The following is a 25,053-nucleotide window of genomic DNA, read 5'->3' as shown; positions in this document are numbered from 1 at the left end:
TATGTGACTGTTGTCTTTCCCCAGCACCAGGCTCTGCTCTGTTCAAAGAAAGAGAAGCATCTTATTTGCCTGATCAGAGAGCGGGGAGCTTGCTTACCACAAAGACTCTGAAGCACCCAACAGACTTCCCAAAGCATCCTAAGGCAAATGGTGGGCACCATGGACCCCACCAGCAGGAGCTGCTGGCCTGCAAAGCCAAGCCAAGAAAGTGTCCTGCCTGTGAAGAAAGGTTTTTTGAGGAAAACAAAGGATGAGTGTTTTCAGATTATTTTGTTTCAGATGTCTTTCTCAGATGCTGCCTCTTGATTTCAGAAGTGGCCTTATTCCACTTTATGTTCTGGTAACAGCAACAGTGTTATTATTTTTCTGTTTTTAACTCATGGTATTGCAAGTCTATCTCAAGATTTTGAGTGACTTGGAATTCTAACACAGTCATAGTCTACTTGTGCTACGTTTTCATTTCTGAACAGTGGTTAATGATAGTACTGCTCAATGTATATAAAACTTCTTACAGTGGCTCTCTTCCCTGTCACCACCTTAAAAAAAAAAAAAAAAAAAGGGTTTACACAAAGACTTTTTGTCTCGCTCACCAATTAGACATATATCCCAACCAGAACTTCCAAATTGACCATTAGCCTTATGAGGCAAAGTAGGAATGAGCTTTAAAGTGCTTGCTTCCAACAAATGTAACTAGAAACATTTCACACTATCAACATTTACCAGAAGAGGAAAGAGCTGTATAGAACTGGAAAAAGGTGGCATTTTTTGTTTGTTTGTTTGCTTTTTTACAGTCACTTTCTGACAGAATTGCCCATTAAAATGAGAAAGCAATCTGCTCCCAGATACCCTGGCCAGAACTTGAAAAATGACTGGAAGACTTCATAAAACTCCTAATGTAATTAATAGAAGTTGTGTACCTATGCTGTCTCTACAGCTTTCAAAACTTCAGATTATGTCTGCTGCTTGGTCCTACCACTTGCAACATTTAATTCAGAAAAAAAAGAAAACCTTGTGTTTGCTATTTCTAATTCTTGAGGCAGGGTAAACAATTAAACAATAATGTCTGTCAAATATACTCTTATTATGTAAATTAATTTTATTCAAAACAGATTAAAAAACTAACAGAGCTTGCCTAACTACATGAGGTAGTACATGTAGCAAAACAGAAGGCAGAATATAATATTTTGAAATATGAAGAATATGAATCAGTTTACAAGTTGAAAGGAAATAAATTCAACAACAGAAATAAAAAAATAACAAAAATAAAGTTTAACAGCTTTTCAGTCTTAAAGCACAACACACTTTTCATAGAAAGAAACATAGTATCACCATTACATGTTCTTCATATACCATAATATGGTAAAATTAATGCACAAGGCTGTTCACCATAAATGAATTTTTTTAAATGGTGAAGCAACAAATGACAGTATTGTCAATGGGCTCCATACCACTATACTTCCTGGCCTGCAGGAGTATTTGCCAGGTCATAAGGAGCAAGGTTAGCCTTTGTTACCATTTTCATTTTCTTAAACATTTACCCTCACAATTTTGTATAGTATACAGATACCATGTACATCTTAACCCCTCAAGCTTACAAATCGTTATATATGTGTACAAATTTATGGTTTTACTGAAACCCAATTTTGGTAAATTGAATGAGTCACATGGTAGAAGTAAAGCACATATGTGTGCAGAACTGCACTGTATATCTGATGAAATTCCTTAATTTCAGGTTACTTGATTCCTCAATATGAAAATTTTCTTTTAGACTCAGATCCTCCAAGGTTATACACGTCTCACTCAATCTCCCATGTCAAGGTAGGTGAATACATGTGAAGGACTGGGTCATAAATGAATTGGGTACTTGAACTAAAGAGCTCACCAGCATCCAATAAATGTTTTATTTAAAATATTTAAGAATTAACAAACATGAATGGACCACTCTCATTGAAATACTTCTTGAGATAAAAACATACTAATACGACCCAGGACTTCTCCATGTTTTCTATTTTATTTTAAAATAGGTATTTGTACTTGTTACAATTAGTGTGAAATTGAAAACAGTCTAGCTCTTCATTTAGGCTTGCATGGCTAATGCTACTGTAAATCATCAAAAAGTTATATAGATATTTATTTCACTTTAAGGCACGATTTATTATACTGAATTATTAGGATGGCTTCTTTTATGTACATTGGAAATAAAAACTCAGGCCTCCCTATGGTATAGTTTTAAGGTTACTGTTAGTGGCATATATAAAGCACCATACAATATCATATTGAAATACCATAATAATATCATAAAGAAAACAGAACATTTATGAGCTTTGAATTAACTGTATAAGAGTAACTGCTAAGAAAATATAGCAATAATTAACACAGGATTCAAAATATTGTTATATATCAATATACATTTTCAACTGAATTTTTCTCCCATGTTTACTTTTACAGATATTTTCATCAAGATATATACGTAATTTAAACTTTTTTTGGTGGAAAGCAGTATATATATTCTGTACAAGAATGTTACAGCTTTATACAAATTATAGAAATTACAAGAAATGGCTTCTATTATTCTCTTCCAAGTGCTCTGTTTTCACTTGCCTGTTTTACATTTTTCTCGCTAGACTCAAACAACAGCAAATACTCTGAATGCCTTGCTTCCTGGAGGATTCTGTAAACTGAAACACAAAAAACATTCCTGGAGTTATTTTTAAGACTGACACTCCAATGACTTTTCTTTTTGAATTGTTAAATACAGTTCTAGGGTCCTGCAACATTTCCTGTGTCTACTACTCATAACTTTTACTACCTTTTTTTTTTTTTTTTGAATTACCAAACTTTCATATTATTTTTTCTTCAAAGAAAATTATTGAGAGCAAATTGTAACACAAAAATTTCAATAAATCCTAAGTTGATTCTAATTAAAAGAATTAAGCTTTAAATAATAAAGCAAAACTCTTAAAAAAAGTTTGGGGGGAAAAGAGAAAGCATGCATCTTATGTTGGCTATTCTATATAATTCTATATAATAACTATATTCTGATATAATTTTTAGACCCTGGAGATTACTTGTTCACTGGTTGCACGTATTTCTAAAGAGAATTTATATTTTGCAAATCAAAGGAAATATATTTAAAATATTGATAGCCTTCTGAATGGCTAAATGGCTTTAAAAGAAATAAAAAAAAAGGAGAAATTTGGTAGAGTATGGTTTATTTTATACAACAAAAATATAACATTTCATATTTAATGGTATCATGATTTTCTATTTTGCAAAATATATGAGACCTATTTAAGAAAGGAAAACAGAACAAAAATAAAGAAGAATATGGTGTCTGCACTGGCATTGCAATCTTCATTACAATTTTTCAGCTTCACAGAAAACTTGCATGGAACTGCTCTCCTAACCATTGACTTTGGCTTCACTGGGATGGTAAAGTACAAATAATGATTAAATTTGCAACATTTTTTTTTTCAATTCCTTTTCTTCTCAGTGAGGAGATTTAGGTGGAGAACATAAGTGTCAGTAAGGAACCACTCTTTCTGAAGGAAATGGACATTAATAGGGAAAATGGGGTTATTCATGAAGCAAATGAAAGATGTATTTTAAAAGTTTCTAACTTTACATAAAGGTTTATGAAGTAAAGGGGCATGTCCCCCCCAAAAAAAATAATAAAATAAAAATAAGAAAAAATCCTTTTTCTCCTACATCCAAGTTCTCTAAAGATACTCTTTTAGATTTTTCCCACACAAACTTATTGGTTTTAGAGGTAACATTCCTAGCTTTGCAAGACAGAAAGAGTGGCACAAGGGCTTTTTTTAAGGCCATTTATTTTTCTTCCTATAGAAACTGTAGCGTTCTTTAAATAATTACATTTGAACTGCAACATGTAGCCATGTGTTATCATCATAGAGGATGCTAATACACTGAGTATAAGTAAATGAACTTTCACACCACTTCCATGTCTTTCAGAAAAATGCTGATATTGAATACTGATATTGATTATACTGAATACAGTAAAACCATTAAAAATAGAAAATAATAAAAAAAAGTGTTTAATGTTTTGTGAATATCATTTATGAACCAGGTTCACTGATTTGATTCTATGTAAATTTGTAATGATCTGTTTATTGCAGATCCTCTCAGACAGAATAGATCACTGACGTTAATGTAAACATTCTTTGGTGTTTTGCCAAAGAAACCATAAGTGATTTTCTTATCAAATATTGTGTTAGTTGCAACTTAAGCAAAAGAATAAACAAGAGGATTTTTTGTTTGTTTGTTTGTTTTTATAAGAAGCTTTTTAGAGTAAAGATTTACAAGCTTAGAAGAGGCAAGCAGTTCTTGTACCACAGCTTCTCCAAAGTCACTGAAGCTGTTACACAAGCTCTGTAAATAACCCAAGTTGGCCTATTTGTTGGGTTTCTAGCACTGCCCCAGGTACAAAGATACGTAATACAATACTTTGTAAACCTTATTGAGGTGAAGGGTAAACAGTAATCTTTGAAAATGGGCTCTGTACCTTTCTGAAAATATCCCATTTTGAAAGGAAGCAATGTACACCTTTCTTTTGTCTACAGGCATAACATCAACGTAACCACCTTGGTTGCGGACTACACCAGCATGTACAGCTGCTCGGCAGATACTGGATATCTAAGAAAGAAAGAGGGTAAGTTTAGTTTTCATTCATTCTCTTATTTCAAAATTGTTTAGAAGAAAACAAATAAAGATGCCTAAACTAAATTATAGGAAATGTAAAATAATTACACTCATCACATGACTGATTTTATTAATCTTTACAGTACTTAAATCAGATTCATATGCCAGTTTATAGGAATATACCACTGCCTATTCAATGATCTTCCACGGTGTGATTCAAAAATCATTTATTTCAGCCTATTTCAGTTCAAGGACCTGTTCACATTCTTGAGCTTTTCAAAATGAAAGGCTTTATCCACCATCACTTCAACAGCAGAGAGGTAGTAAAAAACAAACCAAAATTATTATAGATCAGGAGATTCAGTTTAATCTCCAGCCAGAGTCAAGTACTGGAACAGCAGAACAGCAAAAGCACACTGCAGTTGTATGTTTCTAGGAAGAGATGTCCTCCCTAAAAATTGACTGTAATAATTCTATCTCCAGCTCAAGAATCTCAAACAGCAGTGAAATGTTCAAGGGAACATTAGAATTTCTTACATTGACGTGGGCCAATATTAAAAGCTAATTATATTTAAATTATTATATTGAAATTGTAATATAAGCATCAAACAAAACAAAGAGATCTAAAACAATCCTAAGCTATTATTCCTTAGTTTTACTCAGGCAAAACTCTCTGTGAAATTAACAGCAGTTTCATCTATGTGAAACCTAAAATCTAATGTCTTGTCATGAAAGTGTGTAGCATAAATAATATTTATAGAAGGATAGTTCAATGATAATCTTGAGAATGTTGATTAAAATAATTGATTTAAACTTGTAGAGCTCCACTACTCTTTAAGCATGCAAAAAAACAATTGCCAGAAGTATGAAACTTCTTAGCGTAGAATGTATGTCCCAATCTACTTCAATACCCAGCACTACAAAACATAGCTCCAGCTACAGTGAATGTCCACTTAAAACCAAGTTGTTCTGTGGAAAAAAAGAAAAGCCTTCACTGGAATAGGTCTCTCCTCTCCTCAATCAACCTTAAAAACTAAGCCAATACAAATATCAATAGCTGGTTACACAGACGACTATTTAAACAAGAGTTGCATTTCTTCCAGTTATAACTGGAATAATTCATATCTGTTCCTGTAGCTATTTTGTAATCTCAATGCTATATAAAATCAGGAACTTAAAATAGCAATGGTTTTCCTACTCCTATTTCAACCACAGAAGCTGCTAGTTTTGATGTTATATAGTTTGTCTTTTAATGATACAATATTTCTGAGAATAATGATTTGAACCTGTTTATGCAAAGAATGTTTAGCAAAGACACTTTAGAGTTTTTCTCTTCACCCTGCTGGCAAGCTGCTTTTGAACATGCCAGAAGGGATACCATTTATGCTCCTTTGTACTTTAACTCTTCCTCCCTAATCTGCCAGACCTTCATTGTATCCTGAACAGTAGTAGTCACCTTATTTTTAGGATTACAGCATCCTTTATGTACTCATATTATGGGAGTACCTAAAGATAATATTGCTTGTGTACAATGTCTAATAAACAGGGATATAAATAGTCCCTACAAATACAGGATTACAGTCTAAGGAAAAAAAAAGACAAGATTTACAAGCAATTAACTACACTGAAGAACTAGAAGAACTCTAATTGCTAGTACTATAATATTGTAGCAATTTAGTTTTCAATTCACGTTGGAGATATAAAGCAAGCTAGACGTACAATAGAGTAAAATAAAAATCACAGTTTGTCACCTCTATAATACTACATGTAACACTGCACTTGTTGTATATCACTAGAAAGGACAATACCTTCATAATTACTTTTGAGGGTGGCTAAAATAATGATTTCTTTAATGCTATTTGGAAGTTTCTGATCAAATGCATAAGAAAGTAAAGATAAAACAATGGAGGTAGAATGACAAAAGAGGCCGACTTCTTATTAGAAACTATTTCCAGTATAGGATGGAGTCATTGCTAGAGTTGATACCACAATTGATTACTGGATGGTTAGGCTAATGTAAAACATTTTAAACCTAAAGGCAAGATGCTTACATGGGATATGTGAAAAAGATGAGGTCAGAAAAATGGGGTTGAAGAGGTCAAATCAAGAGATGATTATCAGATGAAAAATAAATTGATATTCTAATGCTGCTTTACAGATGAGCCTGGAGCCTGGCTCATCTGCTCATAAGGTATCCACAAATGTGCATACCTTATGAATATATGAACAATTAAATGAGTACAAATTCATAAATATGAGTTATATGTATACCGATGAATAAATCCATATAGTTTTATCACATTTTTTTTGAGGAAGTTTTATCTGCTTTGAGCTTTCAGGAACTTTTCATTGGCTTCATCTAAATCAAATCAGATCCCAATATTGATGCCATAACATTTACTACTCAATAATGTTTCATCACCCTGATCACACTTCCCAGAACTGTTAGGGTAAAATTCCTCTTAATTTAAACTGAATAGGATTTCAAATCTCTGTCTATCACAGAATTCAGTATATTATTGATAATTTTACATTAGCAGCCTCATAACACTTTCTGCAAGTGTTCTCAGAGATTTGGGTCTGTTTGTTTAATTTTTGTGAACTCACCCTGAAGGATATATAAGGCAGTATTTTAAGGTAACATAAACATGTCATGCAACATTATACGACCCTGCTTTATTGCTGTGCTGTGAACCCTCTGACATTCATTAGTATTTAACAGGTCATAGAATCTGAATACCAAGCTGCTTAATTATTTTCCTTCTTCAGCTACTCAGCAAAATACCAAATATCTACCACACCATAGCAGTACTCTGCAAACCACAAGCCTTTCTCCCTCAGCCTTGCAGAACTACACAACTACTTAATAGTAGTTTTATATCATATTTCACTACAGCAGAGAGCTATGAAAGTTTTCGCACAAGAGTTAGGGAAATATTTCCGTATATGGTTATTGAAAAAAAACTTCAAAATCCTCAGATGGTATGAGCTGATAAAACTCTATAATTTTTGTAGAGCTACTGCTACTAGAAAGTGGTTGTCTTCGGGAAAATGCTGCCTCCTATGAAAACAGCATGATAAATACATACAATATAAATCTTATACAAACAATCACTGCAATCTCAAAGCTAAAAGAAAAGGATGGGAGAACCAATAGGGTAAAAGTTCTATGGGGCACTATCTACAAATCAGAGAACAGATAAAGGAGTAGCAGTAAAATATTAATGAATATAAGAACAAATGACTGATCAGACCAAAGCTAGATACAGAAATGCTTAACTAGATTCTCATGAATACTGCAGAAATGGTTTTGTAAACATATGTTTTTGATGTGACATCTGTTGTTATTTGTTTTTAATTAATAAATATTGTTGTACATTTACTGAATGCAAGTGGCCTAAGTATTAGTGCAAATAAATAGCCATGTGCATGTTATTTGTACATACATACATATAAGTGTTGTTTTTTGTTTGCTTGTTTGTTTGTTTTTTAATGAAATAACATCACAAAAAATCCACCATAGATTTGCAATTTGCAATATGCTTGCTATGACAAGTGGGTAAATGAATTCCCTGTATCTGCAGACAAATCTATTAATACATGAAAAGCTGAAAAAGAGGATTTATTTGTTAAATATTCTCTATAATCCTGAAACTAGTTCAGTTATAAGTTAGAATGAACAAAATATAGTCATATTGCTTAGTGAAATTTCCAATAAAAAGTATCTTATCTTTAAAATAATTTAAATGATAGAAACAAAGAAACTGTAGAAAATCACGTAAAGGCAATAGCAGCAATGGGAACATATAAATAGGATGTGTCTGTCTAAATCTTAGCTAGGTGCCCTAGGACCCTTCTGTAGGAAACGGAAAGAAATTGACAGATCTAGTAGGCTATTCATCCCATACTGAAGGAAACACTCATAAAAGGTCAAATGAATTCTGCTTTGCCTATTCATCTCTTTTACCACTACTACTACAAACTGCTATAAACATAACACAGATGTCCAGTTTCATTGTGGAAACTCTCTCAACATCTGAAGTTAATAGGAAGACTCCCATCCCTGTTTTCTTACCTGTATTTACGTCCATTTTTTCCTAAAAGCAGTATGACTGCACACATTTCTATACAATGGATATGAATAATGAGACAGTATATCTACAATAATTTTAAAGCACAATTCTCCAATACTAATTAAAGTAAGCTGGGACTTTTCTAGCCAAAGCAAATATGAGATTTTCTCCTGTATAAATTAAACAGAAATAGGTCTTCTTTCTCCCACAACATAATCTCTTCTGTCTCCCAGGGAAAATGTGGCTGTTACCATTCACTGCAACCTCAGAACTGGAAGAAAACTGTGTTTGATAAAATTAACTATCATTGAAACTATTTTCACTCCCCTCTTATGCACATTAAGGACCCAGTTGCACAGGCATAGATTAGTGTTGCTTGCTGAACTGCAAGAGCTTCTCATGCACAGAGGACAGGAACACAAATTATACAAGCAATCTACTGAACACTAGTTAGTTGCAAAATAATGATGAACAATTGTTTGCATATTATTTTCACATATTTCGAAGAGGTGGAAAATACTGAAAAACATCCTACCCAGCTGGGCACCATACTACTCTGTACGACAGACAGAGTTCCAACATGCAGCTTATTGGTAAAAATTTGAACTGCTCTCTCTGCCACTACATAGTGGCTTCTCCAAAGGGAGACGACAAAGCAGAGAAAAAAAAAAAAAAAAAAAAGGCAAAAAAATGCAGTATTAGTCTTTCACAATAATATAACTGTGAGATATTTTACTCAAATATATCGAAATCCTTCTTCAAATATTTAGCTATCTAAAATGATCTACAATGATAAGAAATATCCAAAACAATGAGAGTGTTGACATGTATTTTCAGAATAATTTTTGGTTAATTGGAAAGAAGCTTTGTTTACATTAGGGTCTAAAAGGCAAGGGTTTAAATCATGGAATGGCTTGCGTTGGAAGGGACTTTAATGATCATCCAGTTCCAACCCCCCCTGCCATAGGCAGGGATGCCACTCACCAAATCAGGTTGGCCAAGGCCCCATCCAGCCTGGCCTTGAACACCTCCAGGGGTGGGGCATCCACATTCTCTTGGCAATCGGTTCCAGTGCCTCACTACCCTTACAGTGAAGAATTTCCTCCTAATCTCTAATCTAAATCTACCCTCTTTTACTTTAAGACTACTCCCTCTTGTCCTATCATTATCTACCCCAGTAAAGAGTCCCTCTTCATCCTTTTCATAAGACCCATTTAAGTATTGAAAGGCTGCAACAAGGTCTCCCTGGAGCCTTCTCCAGGCTTAACATCTCCAGCTCTCTCAGCCTTTCTTCATGGGAGAGGTGTTCCAGCCCGCTGATCATTGTATTAGATGGCTGATGAGTATACATTGCCAATACTGAGCAAATCAATGGGAATTTCGATCAAAAATTGAAAACACATATCCAGAAATTGCTAAAGTCTAGAATGAGTTTTTAATAAAAATTCCATATCATCAGCAGCTGAGTACTTAAATGGAAGTCTCCGACAAAACACTTCAGAAAATACTGTTATAGCACATCTTTTTTCTGATAGTAGGTCTAAAAAAACCTGCATGTGGAGGAAAAATTGATATTTACAGGATAGTATTATCTTTACACTATAGCTTGTCATAGGACTTTATATTTCATTATATAATGCAATGAAAATCACATCACTTACATCAGAATAAATTCGTGTTCCAATTACTCGAGCATAGTGTGGATTTGCCTGCATACAGTTGCGAGGACAATACACCCTGAAATATGGAAAATAAAGCACACTCAGGAAGAATGATATTAGAGTATTACTATGTAACATATTCAACATCAGCATTATTGAGTATCAATCTATTTGATGATGCATACAGACATACATACTGACGCTAAAAGGCTATCAGTTTTTGAGCTTTGGTTACTATTGACTGAAAAGCATTGCTAATGTAACTTGTGGTTCACAATAAAGTGCTTGAAAACATTCTTCAACAGGTCTGGTCTTCTTCCTCCTTTTAGATAAGCAGGTCATTTCTTCATTTAACATATGTGAGGACAGTAGAAAAGCCAGCGTATCATTATCTGTTTCGACAGCATTCTATCCAAACAGTATAGCTGAATACTTTCTCAGGAGATGCATACATGAATGAAGACCTGGTATGGTGCTGATGAGCTGGCGATTAAAGAAATTTAGCAACTTATCGTGAGGGTGAGCACTTAACATCTATGAATAAAATGGAGAAACTTGGAAAGTAATGAGATTTTAGGGGATCAGAATGCTACTAAAACACAGTCTGCCTTATTCATCTGCATTTTGTTAATCTTTAAGAAAAAACTTTCTGTGTTTCATGAATCCTATAGCTCCAATATATACAGGACAACTATGTGGAAAGATAGTATAGTGTAGTATAGAAGGTAGCAAGCATTGTGTTTGAAAATTATAATATGCTACAAGGATATAGTAAACCTCAGATCTACTCTGAGAGGGTGTTTCATTAAAATTGGGTCATGACTTTATGGCTCTTAAGCCTTCCTTCTTGGGGCAGCACTAGGAAATCATCCTTCGCTGGGATACTATCCACACTCTAGTCAATATCTGGCACGTCACAGCCCTTGGGTCTTATCAGATGGGTCATTGAAACTAGCTGTTGCAGCTGGAAGGGAGAGTTTTTCTCTGAAGGAAGCAAGAAAGAAGCTTTAGAAGACTTGATGATTTATGGTTAAGGCATAAGAAGGAAAAAGTAGCTTCTACAATCAGTGCCACGATTAGCGCTGATGATTAGCGCTTGTAGTTCCTGAGACTACATTTTCAGAATTATGTTAAGGACATGCACAGAATCTTGAATGGATCATTGCTGTTCAGAAGGTTCTTAAACTGATGTTATCAGAATTAATCGGTCATTTTAATGCTATTTTTATTTTTCTTTTTTCTTAAAGACAGACTGTATTTTTCTCCTAATAAAGCTTATTTCATTTATTTATTTTATTTATTTATTATATTTATTTTTCAATTAAGAAAAAAATAAAGAAGGGAGAAGTATGAGATTTTATCCATCCATTCCTGCATTCCACTCCTTTTCTTGCTTCTCCACATCTTCCAGCTAGAAAGCTAGGAGTCACAGCCAAACACCAAACAAGTCCACGGACCCAAGTGCTACATGAAGCAATGTTTTCCTAGCAGTTCTGGCTTTGTGCTTGCTTCCTGTATTGGCGGTAGGATTGCTATGAAAGTACTCCTGTGGATACCTCCAGCTTAGCTTGCGGTAAATCATGCTACAGAGTATTTACCTTTGACTCATCTATGGTTTTCAGAACTGTTACAGATCTACTTCCTCAAAATATTGAGGCATAGGCTTCTTTCAATAAGTGAAAACATAAGCTTCAAAGAAATGGCACATTTCTTTGACTGAAAGCAGTTAACTGACTTGCAGACCATACCTGACCTTAACAACATATACTTCAATCATTTTGCAAATATATTTGCTCACTCCAAAATTCCCAAACAATTTGATAACTTCTATGACAAATATTTTTATCAGTTCCTTTTATTGTATCTGTTTTACGGGTGAATAAATTGAAATAACATGTATTTTGCTCTAGGTGCCTAGATTTAATAGTGGAAAATTAAAAGGAAAAATGGATCTTTCCTCACAGTGTTTAGACTAACAAAATCTTCACTAAGATATAACAAGAGAGCAAAAAAAGATCAGGAGCTTCTCCTTGTGAAAAGAGCCTGCAGATTATCTTTCACTTACCTGGCCTTCTATTTACACCAAAGACAAATATATTAGTAAAACATTTATGACTTCACTTTTACAGCTTCTACTGTCACCTTTGTCAATGACAATTACAGATAATTATTATCGGACAGAAAATATGGGAGCACTTTGTAATAATAAAAGATTCAAAGAATTTTACCTTGGACAGTGTGAGGCTGGTTTTTGAAAAGGACACAATTGTTCTACTGTTGTTTCACATGTGATAGCTTGAACTGAATAAAGTAAAACAGAAACCAATTAATGTGTGCTATTTAGAAAACTGTAATTCGAAGTAACTGAGTTTATAAGAAATAAATACTAACCTGTTACTTTAGAGACTGTGAAGGAATTGGCAGATTGGTATTTTCTAAACGAGAAATAATAGAAATAGTCAATAAATAACATCTTTTAATGCTTTATGTCTTTTATGTCGTTTTAGCTAGTCAATTTTTTATTCGTAAATATAGAAGAAAATTCTCCTTCATTAAGGAGACAATGTCTCCTTCACTTATTCCTCACTTATGTCTTCTTAATGAAGAATTATGTACTATTGTGCTACACAGAAGCAGAAGTTTGCTGAAACGTTGAAGAGAAGGTATAGGCTTGGTCCTTTATTTATGTATTATGTACTATGTATTTATGTAATATGTATTTAATCCATAAGGCCTCTAACACATTTTTTTCTAGCAACTCAATCACAAAACCAAAACCAAATTAGACATTACTGTTCAGCTATGATACAATTATTATCTGTGCCCACAGTAAACAAAAATGAGTTTGGATATCTCACTCCTGTGTTCTGATACTCAGAAGATAGTGCGAAACACGCTCTGTAGAACAGACACTCGTATGGTTTTGTCTCAGATGGCATAGAAATACACAGATTTCAAGTGATGGGAAATCAATTCCTTTACTTTGAAAAAATTCTGTAGTTTAATTACCACTACTTTTGTAAGAAAGTTGACTCCTAATCCATCAGTATCTATTTGCTTATCTCTTTGTCTCGAAAAGATTTTAAAAAGAGATAATTGCATCTTCATTTTAAGAAGGGGTAATTTAAACCACAATCAAATAATCTGATGGCCCAAAGAAACACATTAATTAATTGACAATTAATTAATTATTTAATCAATTAATATCAATGCCTGAAACAGTGCTTTCTAGGTAACCAAATTCTAGGCCTCTGAATTTAGTCTACCTAGCCAGTGTTTCCTTCTATTCTGAATTACGTAAATCTGTTGACAAGAGAAATTATGACAGGTTTTACAGCATGTGAAATCAGTTTGCACAGAACAGAGAGACACGGAGACACAGCAGAAACTAAATACATCATTCAATAGAATTCTGTTTTCTTTCAATACGGTATTACTCATACCCTCTTGCATGTACGCTACTATTACACATACACTAACATACAGCAATGTACAACTCTCCAGAATACATTAAGATATAGTGAAGTGTAGTTTGCAGATATTATTAGTATCTTAGATTCCAGCATACTTTAGTTATTAATGGATATTTATACATGGTAGCAGTCAAGCTGAAAGACTCTACTTTTATGTACTTCTTTTCTGGTTTTGCTTTCAGCATGTCAGTGTGTATTTGGATCTATTTTCACATACCAGTCTCTGGATAAGCACCTGAACACTGTAGTACAAAGTCCAAATTAATTTTCCACAGCATGCAGTATTATTCTATTATTGGCCAATGCAGAAATTGAGCAAAGTTTTGTGCAAAATATCATAAGTATATTATGGAATTGTAATGAAACTATCAAAAATGTAAGTAGAGATGTATTTTTGCTTGGTTCATATTGTTTCTTTGCACAGTACAAGAGGGTCACTTCCAAACACAAACTTCAGCGATTTTGCCTTGTTAGCTGTCATACATTATTGTGTACATGGGCCAACACTGGTTGTATTACCAGCTTTGTAATAATAAATATAGTAAATGTAAAAACATTTAAAATAATCTAGTTTAGCGTCAGTGTGTACTACTTTTTTACAATAAATCATTTACAAACAAATTATTATTGTGCCACTTTTCTGTACACCATTAAACACTGGCTAAAATTTAATAGTGGATACAATACCTGTATTTCCACATGTCCTTTTATGATAAAAGTATGAACAAAATATTATTACTGCAATATATTTTGCATGAAATAGCAAATCCTTTCCATATATTTTAATTTTAAGGAAACTTACCCAATTGACTGAACACCATTTCTATAAGATTTGATAAAGTAATTTTTCCTTCCTTGCCTAGTGACATCAACCCAACCACCTTCATTGTCTAGGATGCCATAATGTATGGCAGCTTTACAAATACTGGATTGCTGAAAAACAATGTGAAAAGCAGTTCCATGTCAGACAAAACCACTATTTTCCATTGTAACTTAGTATGAAAAATTCAGTTTTTAATTGCAATGTATCATTAAAAACTTGGTAGATAGTCTATTAAGTTTGATGTTGACTATTTAGGTGTTATTTCAAATAAAGAGAAATCCCTTTGCCTTAATTCAGAGATAAAATACACTCATTTACAGTATGCTTGTTCACAGTAGCTGCTTTTTTCCTATACTGTTATACAGTTCTACATGGTAAATTATGCTAGGCATTAAACTTAAACAAGTAGAACTGTCTTACTGAAACAATTCATATGAGTGTATTCACAAATTGTTGTATTTGTCCTTCAGTTGCACCTTAACATCTGGACATGTAAATTTTATTTCTGTGCATGTATAAGGCACATGACGTACATATAGACAATACACGCAGAATAGCAGATGTAAACTTAGTTTGATGTTATCTTAAATAAAAGCTTACATCAAATGTTTATGGTCTTCAAAATCAAACAATCAGAGAATGGTTTGGGTTGGAAGGGTCCTTAAAGATCATCTAATTCCAACCCCCCTGCCATCCATTCTTAATACAATTTTAATCCATTCTTAATACAATTTTAATTAACATTCTAATGGAAAATACATCTCATTAAACATTCTATTTGTACAAAATCTGATTTTAAAATGTTTACCATTTCATAATGTACACTTCCAATAACCTTGGCTTTGCTATCCAAACAGCCAGCAGGACATTCATACCTAAGAAAATAAAACACAATTTGGCCTTAGATCCTGGGATTACAAAAAGGGGAAATGTTCCAGGTCACACACAAATAGGGCCTTTCCTAATAATAATAATAATCTATAACAAAACTATAGCGTAATGACAATTGTAAAATTTACCTTACCTATTGCAAGTTGTTCCTTTGCACTGGTCTCTTAGACGTACTTCACATGAAACAATCTGAGCTAAAACAAGCAAAAAGCCATTTCACTAGAATGAATTTCATGCTACATAGTTAAAATTTGTTAACTACTTGAAAATTAGGTAAATTCCTTACACATTTGCTGTGTGCTTATTACTTCATTTTTCTCACTGTCATCGCTGCCTGTAGAGCCTGAAGGTGAATGAGTTCTTGGCCGGCTTTGTGCCGTTGCATCCTGGGCTTTGGATCGTTGCCGTTCAATCTCATTGGTTTCCTCTTCTGGTTCATGGGGAGAATAAGGCCTTTCTGAATCCTCTGTTTCAGAAAATGATCAAAGAAGATTTCTCAGATGAAATAACTCAGTGTTTGTGGAACACAACCCCCTTATCATGTTTTGGTAACATGGCTTTGTTTTCATAAAATGGCGGTTGAATGTAAGTAGGAAAGCAAGGAAAACTTCCCATTGTTTCATACAAGAGATCAAGCTTCATAATACAACTCAATTGCCTTTCTGGTGCTGAAAAATGCTAGAATTTCTCTAGCAGGAGAAATTTCTCTAGTAGGAAAATGCTCCTAATGCTCCTTTTTTAGTATCTTTCTTTATGCCATCAGGAAACTGATAGGTTAAAGGTGATATTCTTATTAGATGTTGAAAGAGTTCTACCAGGTTCATAGATAGCTTGCAATTAAGAATCCAATTTGGTAAAAAAAAAAAAAAAAAAAAGCTGAAAATGAGGCCCTTTTACTGATACATAATGTTATTGATTTTGAAATATTCATCAGTAACCTACATTTCTTACTTAAACAAGAAATATAAGGAATGTACTTGGAAACACTGGTGGTTTCTTTTTCTTACATATGAATAGGTGAGTAACTTTCAGAAGTTATTAACAGGAACAGCTAGGTTACATGCATACGGAGTAAACAAAAAGAAATAGCAATTTCATAATATTTTATGTTCAATGCTCTAAAATACTAATAACATTTTGAAAATTGTGAGGAGTTAATCGACTTAGCTGTCATTTCATTTAATTATTAATGTCTTCTTTTCTTGTTCTTGATTTTTCTTACAGTAATGCATATGGCTATGTCACTGAGCTACTCTTTCCCTTTAAACAAATCACTGCATAACTTTCACTATAATTTACAGAAAGACCAATAAATAACATACAGCTAAAGTCTATATCTTTGTGTACTAAAAGACTTCAATCAGGACTTAAATTAGCAGGAATTCAGTATAATCCAATCCCTTTTGTGACACTCAGCCGCATACATCACATAGTACATGATCTCATTTATCACAGTAAAGTAGGTCCCTACCCCATGTTTGGGTACACGCATAATATAATCTATTTCACTATGTTAAAGCATAATGAGGAAAGAAAGCAAAAGGTTACATTCCAATTATAACTGTTGAAATAGCACATACCTCTGTAACAAAGATTTTCTCTGCAACCTCCTCCGAAACTAGGGGGACATGCAGAACAGGGTCGGCCAGGTTTATACGGAGCATGACCCCACCAGTTACCCCTTTAAATAAAAATAAAAAAATAATTAGAAAAACATGCTATAATGAATAATGCATTAATATTAAACATCATTAAACTGGGAAATGGTTGGCAACCTGCTACAGCACTTGGATGTACGTGGAGAAGGACTTGGGAGTATTGGTGGATAGTCGGCTGAATATGAGCCAGCAGTGTGCTCAGGTGGCCAAGAAGGCCAACAGCATCCTGGCTTGCATAAGAAACAGTGTGGCCAGCAGGGCTAGGGAAGTAATTGTCCACTTGTACTCGGCTCTGGTGAGGCCGCACGTCAAGTACTGTGTTCAGTTTTGGGCCCCTCGCTACAAGAAGGACATCGAGGTGCTTGAGCGAGTCCAGAGAAGGGCGATGGAGCTGGTGAGGAGTATGGAGAACAAGTCCTACAAGGAGCAGCTGAGGGAGCTGGGCTTGTTCAGCCTGGAGAAGAGGAGGCTCAGGGGCGACCTTATCGCTCTTTAAAAGTACATTAAAGGAAGAGGTAGAGAAGTGGGGGTTGGTCTATTCTCCCACGTACCTGGTGACAGGACGAGGGGGAATGGGCTTAAGTTGTGCCAGGGGTGTTTTAGGTTGGGAATTAGGAGGAACTTCTTTACTGAGAGGGTTGTGAAGCATTGGAATGGGCTGCCCAGGATAGTGGTGGAGTCACCATCCCTGGAGGTCTTTAAAAGACGTTTAGATGTTGAACTTAGCAATATGGTTTAGTGGAGGACTTGTTAGTGTTAGGTCACAGGTTGGACTCGATGATCTTGAGGTCTCTTCCAACCTAGACAATTCTGTGATTCTGTGAATATCCTATAGGATGTTAACCATTTACTTACATTCTTTAAGGTCACAATGGGGAGATACATTTCTTTTACAGATCATCATCACAATACAATGAAGATCTCTCTGATGTTGTATGCTAAAATACAGGCCACAAAACTGAAGTCCTACAAAATCACGAGTATTTGTGCAGCCAAGGCTGCCTTGGGAACAAAGCTCTACTTTGTAAAAAAGTACAAAAAAAAATAGAAAACTCAACTAATTTCCTTTTATATTATTTCCTGGATCATCATAAAGTATTACCCTTACCACCCCCTGCCTCCCAAGATATTTATGGGTGTCAGCCAACTTACTTAGGAGAATAATTGCATACAAGATAGACTGCTTTTGGCCAAATCTGTCCCCAGATGTTCATGTTATGACACAAATTAATTGCACAACCTATTCTGCTACTTGTTGCCCAAACAACCTATGGAAAAGGAAAGAGAAATGAATGTAAAAACCAAAACTAATTGACATGAAACAAAAATTATCTCCAAACTTCAACATACAGAACTCAAAACAGAAGCAATGCTATATTAATTGTCCTCTATTATAAAAGTCTTAGCAATCTAATTAAAACAGAGAAAAGTCCACTTGGTTCTATCCTTATTAGAAAGAAAAGCTTTACATTGATACAAGAGATACGGCTCTCATTTTAAAATACATATATATACATATATATATGTATAAATGCTCTAAACATGTGTTGGCAAATGAAATGAAATGAAATGAAATGGCAGCAAATGGATACAACACATTATCTGAAGAAATGGTTCTTGGAATTAAAAAGAATAGAAAACATTGCATTACAAGATGTCACGTTCCTGTGTTCTCATTGTGTCCAAAGTTCTCACTAAAATTTAAGAATCCAAAAGGATCTCGATTGCTTAGACTGACAGAATAGGCACTTGTCAGCAGTGAGAGAATGTGACATAAAGCTATTCACAAAACAACTCACACATCAAAAAGATTCAAGTCACAGATTTTAAATAAACATGCTTTTATGTCATTGCAATCTAATGTGGCCGTGCTCCTTTGAGACAATTTTAATTGCAGATCTCAAAATGATCTGAAAGATAAAGGTGGGGATCTTCAGAGTAGACAAATACAACAGATGCAAAACTAATCCAAGAGAAGTAAACTGCGTAGTTCCTTCAGAACTTTAGAAGTTGATAGGTACTGTGAAGAAATACTAACATAAAGAAGTATATCTATGTATTGTAGGTATTGCACATGATAGAGGAGTGTAATTATAGTTATTTTTACAGAAATGGTAAATAAGAATAAGTTCTGTCTTAAAATTTGACACAGTGGTAAATTATAATAGTAAACAGAAAACAAATCTTTTAAAACTATCATTTTGAAGTTTTCTAATAACATATCAAATGTTTTATAACCCATTTTATATGGGTTTTAGTATAAGACCAAGACCAGGCTGGATGGGGCCCTGGCAAACCTGATCTAGTGGGTGGCATCCCTGCCTATGGCAGGGAGGTTGGAACTAAATGATCTTTAAGGTCCCTTCCAACCCAAGCCATTCTATAATTCTATGATAATCTGAAGATTATGTATTTCCCATTCACTGAAAACATGACTGGCTCCCTTCAGAAAAACAAACAAACAAACAAACAGACAGGTTAGATACATAAACTTCAGAAGTACCAAATAAATTAGTACCTATGCGATTTCAAAATCCTGCTGAAGTAAAAGCAACATGTTATAACTGCTTACCTGTTGTTTGACTAGATGAATTCAATGAAGAGAACTTTTAAAAAAAAAAAAAAAAAAAAAAAAAAAAAAACATGCTGTTTCTTCAGCAAATTCCAGAAAGGAGTACTAACATGCCAGCCGGCACAGAGATGAGATTATGCAAAGTGCACTGAGCAGACACACTCAGTACCGAGTATTGTGAGATTTTTCCTCATTCCTGTTAAGGAAGTGATAACTATGTGGAAGAAATGTAACATCTGTATGACAACCCTACTCTATGTCACCAGTACCCAATGCTTTTAACTATGGAGTCTCATAAAAACAAGCCCCTTTCCTGTTTTCCTGTATCATACAGTCACCTAACTGGAGGTCTTGACTGTACTTTTTTCCATAGCTGACAAAACCAAAACCCACCTACATACCTGTGTGTAATGTGTACAAACAGGACCAGAGCATTTGTAAGGACAATATGGGTTGCATTCATGAGGATGTGGATACGTGAAATCTCTCACTTCGTCATACCACGCTTGGACATGAAACGTTGGAGGCCTGTACCTATGAAAGCCAGCAGATCAGTGAACAGCTATTAGATCAGTGAACAGCTGTAAAGTCTATCATTCTTCCTTAGAGTAACAAGCACATTTTGCTAGATTTCCAAAAAAAAAAAAGATAATATACTATTAAACAGTGTCTTAAACTACCTTCCCCAGTGTGCCCCCAGATTCTGTCCAATTGATGGAAGAAGGCTTGCAGGCCCATGCTCCCATAGGCAGGTTTCAGCCCATGACTCTGCAGATCTCTCCAATTCTACATCCCATGTCTGAAATTTGAAATAAAAGAAAGGGACACCTTCTTAAAAATACTTAATGGCTACTTAATACACTTTAAAAACAGAACAAGACAAACAAATTAAAAATAAAAACTAAAAAAAAATAAAAAAAAAAAAAGAAGATTGTTCATTTTCAAAGCATCTATTTCTGGAGCACAAAACTAAAGAAAAAAAGCAATACTTTAGGATTGTATGCCCTATTTTTGTTACATAAGAAATAGAAATGTTTCCACCAAGAGGAAAAAAAAAAAAAAAAAAAAAAAAAAAAAAAACACTTTAATCCCTTCACAGTTTTCCCTTCAGAAAGCATGTGCAGGCATGCTGCAATGAATAAAAGACAAATAGGAAACAGAAAGGCTTAGTGTTCAACTTTCCAAGCTAAATCAAGTGCATTTTCTGTCTTGTGAGATTTCTTTTTAGTAACAAGCACTTTCCTTAGCCAAAAGCGTATTATCCAACACAATTTTAAGGCTTTATTTCCTCTAAACCAAGTTTATTTGAAATGAAAATGATTTTCTCTCCCTTTTCTGTAATCAGCTTTCATTGAAATAATACACAGTTCAAACAAAATATAAAAACTAGAGTAACGTTATCAGTCACTGTTTTTCTGGCTCGGTTGGTTAAAAAATAAAGAAAAAAGAAGGCATTCATGTTAGCAAGAGGCATGTTTAGGATAAGTTAAAGAAAAATACTATGTTATTGTTTATCACAAATGTTTACCTTTTCTGTTCTTTAGAGGTATATGGAAGAATAGGTTTGTAGCTGAAAGACAGATACAAGTTTTTCTCTTTCAAAAACATACTAAAATACACTCATCTTGAAAACAAAAATTAAACCATACTTTGTATGTTTAATGTATTAACCTGGAGTTTACTCAAGTGGTTCTTGTTAAGCAAAGAAGCCATACCGCAAATTGGCATTTAAAATCTTTGTAGTTGCAAAGTTTCCAGGTATCTGATTCACTGATACCAATAGTCAGGTTAAGAAACTAAAATAAATGTACTGCTTGAAAAAAGCGCAGCTATTGCATCATGAGTTCAGACTAAGTTTCTCAGCATTAGACTGGGTTATCTAAGTAAATAATTCAGTATTTCCGAAACCAAAATTCCATGCAGACACTGTAGATCACGTCTACAAATTTTTGGCAAATGTTGAAGGTAAAAAACCAAACTCCTCTATAGAGCCAAAGAATACACAAACATAACAGAAATTCCATGTGCTATAATTTGTTTTACTACCGATTTTGACAGGCAGTATTCACCTTATTAATTAGGTTACTTATTTAAAAATATGTGCTTTTGGTTATGCAACATCATGATTGTGGAAAGACTAATATCATTCAAATTAATCCTAGAATATCTATTTTATTGATATATACTCTTCTTCAGAAGTCACTAATGCAATGATTTCTCTTTTGTCTGTTCTTATTCATAATAAATGTACTGGGTACATTTTGACTCCTAAAATGCAACACTTATTTTTGACAGAATTCTCTAACAGTGTAGCAGTGACAGAACAAAACTTCCAGCCTATATATGGATACAAAATCAACTGACTCTAGCGAACAGTATAAAATTTCTGTTCACCTTATTGGGCCAGTATTTCAATGTCATAAACTACAGAATTCCAGTCTTAAGTCAGAAAGTTTTATGACAGTTTACAGTTTGTATAAATCTTTTCCCTTTCCTCATCACACCATTATAAATAGTTCTTTTTCCTATTGTGCTCACTGTTAAAAAAAAATAAAAAATAAATAAATAAAAAAAGATTAAAACATTTCTTCCACATACAGACTTATTTTTTTATATACTGTAGTACTATGGCTTCGTGCTGGAATCATGACTCCATAACATCTTAAAATAAATGCCAGTACAGTTTGTCCTTGCTTATATTGTACAACATGAAGACAACTCAAAATCTTACATTACTCAAGATAATATATGAATTATATTATCTTGAATCATATATACTTGTATATGAACAAGTCCAAACATAAAGCTAACATACATCCCAAGTAATTACTGTTTAGAATGGTTTTACCAACTACAGAAAAGCTGGACCAAAATGTTTGTACCTGCACACTTCTAGAACATCATGTCTCCAAAGCCAGCTAAATTTTCTGGCAGCTTTTATGAGCCTCAGAACTTGAAAATATATTCTCTTGTAAAGCATCCTCTCACAATTTCAACTCTAAAAGCATCAGTGACAGATAAAGGTGTTGCACTGCTTTGTTGTTGGTTGTTTTAGCTATTTTGTTTGTTTGTTGTTGTTTTCTCCACGCAAGCTTCAAAATATTTTATGCAGCTATTTTAACTAAAATAATGATTTTTTGGTAGTCAATAGTAGTTGCTTGAAGCAATTCCTCAAGCCTGTGAGCAAGCTATCTTTAAAAAACAAATCTTTTAAAGACTGATGGTAACTACACATGACAGAGCCATCCAGACTCTGCAAGAAGAGCCTTTTGATTAAAAACTTAAATTCATCGTTAATCCTCCTGACAGATGTACACCCATACTCACATATACTTTTATGATTGGATATTATCTTCAAAAAGTTTACTCAACATTTTTGTTCTTTTTTGTTAACTGTTTCTTGCCTTCAGCCACAGCATAAAATATTATATATACCTCTGCTTGCCTAGCCAAAGAGAGGCACACTTTACAGTTTCCAGGCAGCAAAGAAATAATTTTCAAGAATGGGTTCAAAGTGAAGCTCTTTGCAGGAAGCACAGTGCAGATTATATCAACAATGAGGACCTTAGGGCACTGGTATATTTTTGTCCTTTCCAGAATCATTCCTGACTCCAGAAAAGGTTGCTATATGAGCCAAAGAAGTAATTCCACTCTTCCCAAGAATACATGCACAGGATTATATCAGACAGGAATCTGCACCATTAACTAAGGACAAGAGGTCCTAGCTTATGGCTCATCATGAAGTAATTACCCTATTTCTTTACATCTTAAATCTATCCCACAGGAGCTTTCCAGGGTTTTTATTTACTACTATAGCTAGGTTTTTATTTACTACTATACCTCATCACAGTGCACTTTCCTTGGAGCAACTTCATTTATGATTCTGCTCTGGACTCCTCTAAGACAGTAACTTATCAGCCTTCCCTGGTCACTGCCCTTGCATGTCAATCATAATGACAGGTCTAATGACAGGAACCTTTCAGACTCTTCAGTTTGTGACATATGTGAAAGAAGGAAAGGATAGAATGAAATAATGAAGAAGTTGGAACCGAGATAATCACAATTTTTGCCAGCCTTCATCGAAAGCCAATAATTAGAGGATTAAAAACAACTTTTGTTTCAACTTTGTTTTTTGTTTTTTTTTCAAATTTCCATTCTCTGATAGAAACATAAAAAGTATGCTTATTAGCACTAACAGGCTAGACAATCTCCATTTATTAATGCATCAAAACAAATCGAGGGGGAATAGGCTTAAGTTGAGCCAGGGGAGTTTTAGGTTAGATGTTAGGAAGAACTTCTTCACTGAAAGGGTTGTGAGGCATTGGAACAGGCTGCCCAGGGAAGTGGTGGAGTCACCATCCCTGGAAGTCTTCAAAAGACATTTAGATGTAGAGCTTAGGGATATGGTTTAGTGGGGACTGCTAGCGTTAGGTCAGAGGTTGGACTCGATGATCTTGAGGTCTCTTCCAACCTAGAAATTCTGTGATTCTGTGATTCTGTGTGTGATAAAAATGTACCAAGAAAGGCATTATTTGGCCTAATTAGATGCACTATTTTAACATTGTTAATATTGTTTACAACAATGTTGTAACTTCATATTTGTATACACATTTTTATGTTAGTTGGTCTTTTTATGAAGAAACAGGGCTTTGGCACTGTTTTACAACACTGGAAAAAGAAAAGGTTTTAACACATGCACAATTCATATTTCAGTACCCTTTGTAAAATGACTGTAATACTATCTCATGGGAACTGTCTCATATATCAAAATTTAAATACAAACATAAAAAGACACGTATCTTTTTATCAGAATATAGTACAACATTTAACCACATACATTTCATACACAATAATTTCAACTACTAACATTTTCATAAGTGTTGATAAGAATTCTTATGACAAAATCACCAGAAATCTGACAGTAAATAGTTGGTGTTACATTAGGATTGAATTCACCCAATTATACTGCATACCCAAATACATACTAGGCTGACCAATCAACAGATAATCCCAACTTCAAAATATTGTGAGATCTGAAATGAATCAAATGTCAAAAAGCCTACATCTATATTATAGTTTCACAACAAACAATACATCTTATTTTTCTCTCTGTATGTACCACACAACAAAGTCACTTCAGAACAGTCAGCTGTTCAGGAAATTCTCTGTGTGCCAGAGAAGAAAGGACTTATTCATTTGTTTCTCAGCCTTTAGCACCTAAATCCCTTATTTATGAAGACAGA

At 34.1% G+C, this 25,053-nt stretch overlaps 1 protein-coding gene across 5 annotated transcripts in view; it reads right to left on the bottom strand.

Moving 5' to 3' along the window:
* Positions 1-1,280: 1,280 nt before the first annotated feature.
* The window catches only part of CRISPLD1 (cysteine rich secretory protein LCCL domain containing 1), a 41,900-nt gene continuing 18,127 nt past the window's right edge, over positions 1,281-25,053 (bottom strand). For all 5 annotated transcript variants that reach the window (XM_032182896.1, XM_032182893.1, XM_032182894.1 and 2 more), the window contains 13 exons: positions 20,491-20,609; positions 20,212-20,344; positions 18,391-18,506; positions 17,161-17,261; positions 15,867-16,046; positions 15,714-15,774; positions 15,498-15,564; positions 14,669-14,799; positions 12,785-12,828; positions 12,622-12,694; positions 10,394-10,469; positions 4,523-4,653; positions 1,281-2,678 (listed from right to left, as the gene is read on the bottom strand). In XM_032182896.1, coding sequence (XP_032038787.1) covers positions 2,627-2,678; positions 4,523-4,653; positions 10,394-10,469; positions 12,622-12,694; positions 12,785-12,828; positions 14,669-14,799; positions 15,498-15,564; positions 15,714-15,774; positions 15,867-16,046; positions 17,161-17,261; positions 18,391-18,452 — 978 coding nt within the window. In that variant the 5' untranslated portion in view covers positions 18,453-18,506; positions 20,212-20,344; positions 20,491-20,609 and the 3' untranslated portion in view covers positions 1,281-2,626. The remainder of the gene's footprint in view (positions 2,679-4,522; positions 4,654-10,393; positions 10,470-12,621; positions 12,695-12,784; positions 12,829-14,668; positions 14,800-15,497; positions 15,565-15,713; positions 15,775-15,866; positions 16,047-17,160; positions 17,262-18,390; positions 18,507-20,211; positions 20,345-20,490; positions 20,610-25,053) is intronic.

This window comes from Aythya fuligula, chromosome 2, assembly GCF_009819795.1.
Source record: "Aythya fuligula isolate bAytFul2 chromosome 2, bAytFul2.pri, whole genome shotgun sequence".
Classification (NCBI taxonomy): domain Eukaryota; kingdom Metazoa; phylum Chordata; class Aves; order Anseriformes; family Anatidae; genus Aythya; species Aythya fuligula.
The sequence above is the reverse complement of the archived record's forward strand: the minus strand, read 5'-3'. Positions and strand labels throughout refer to the sequence as shown.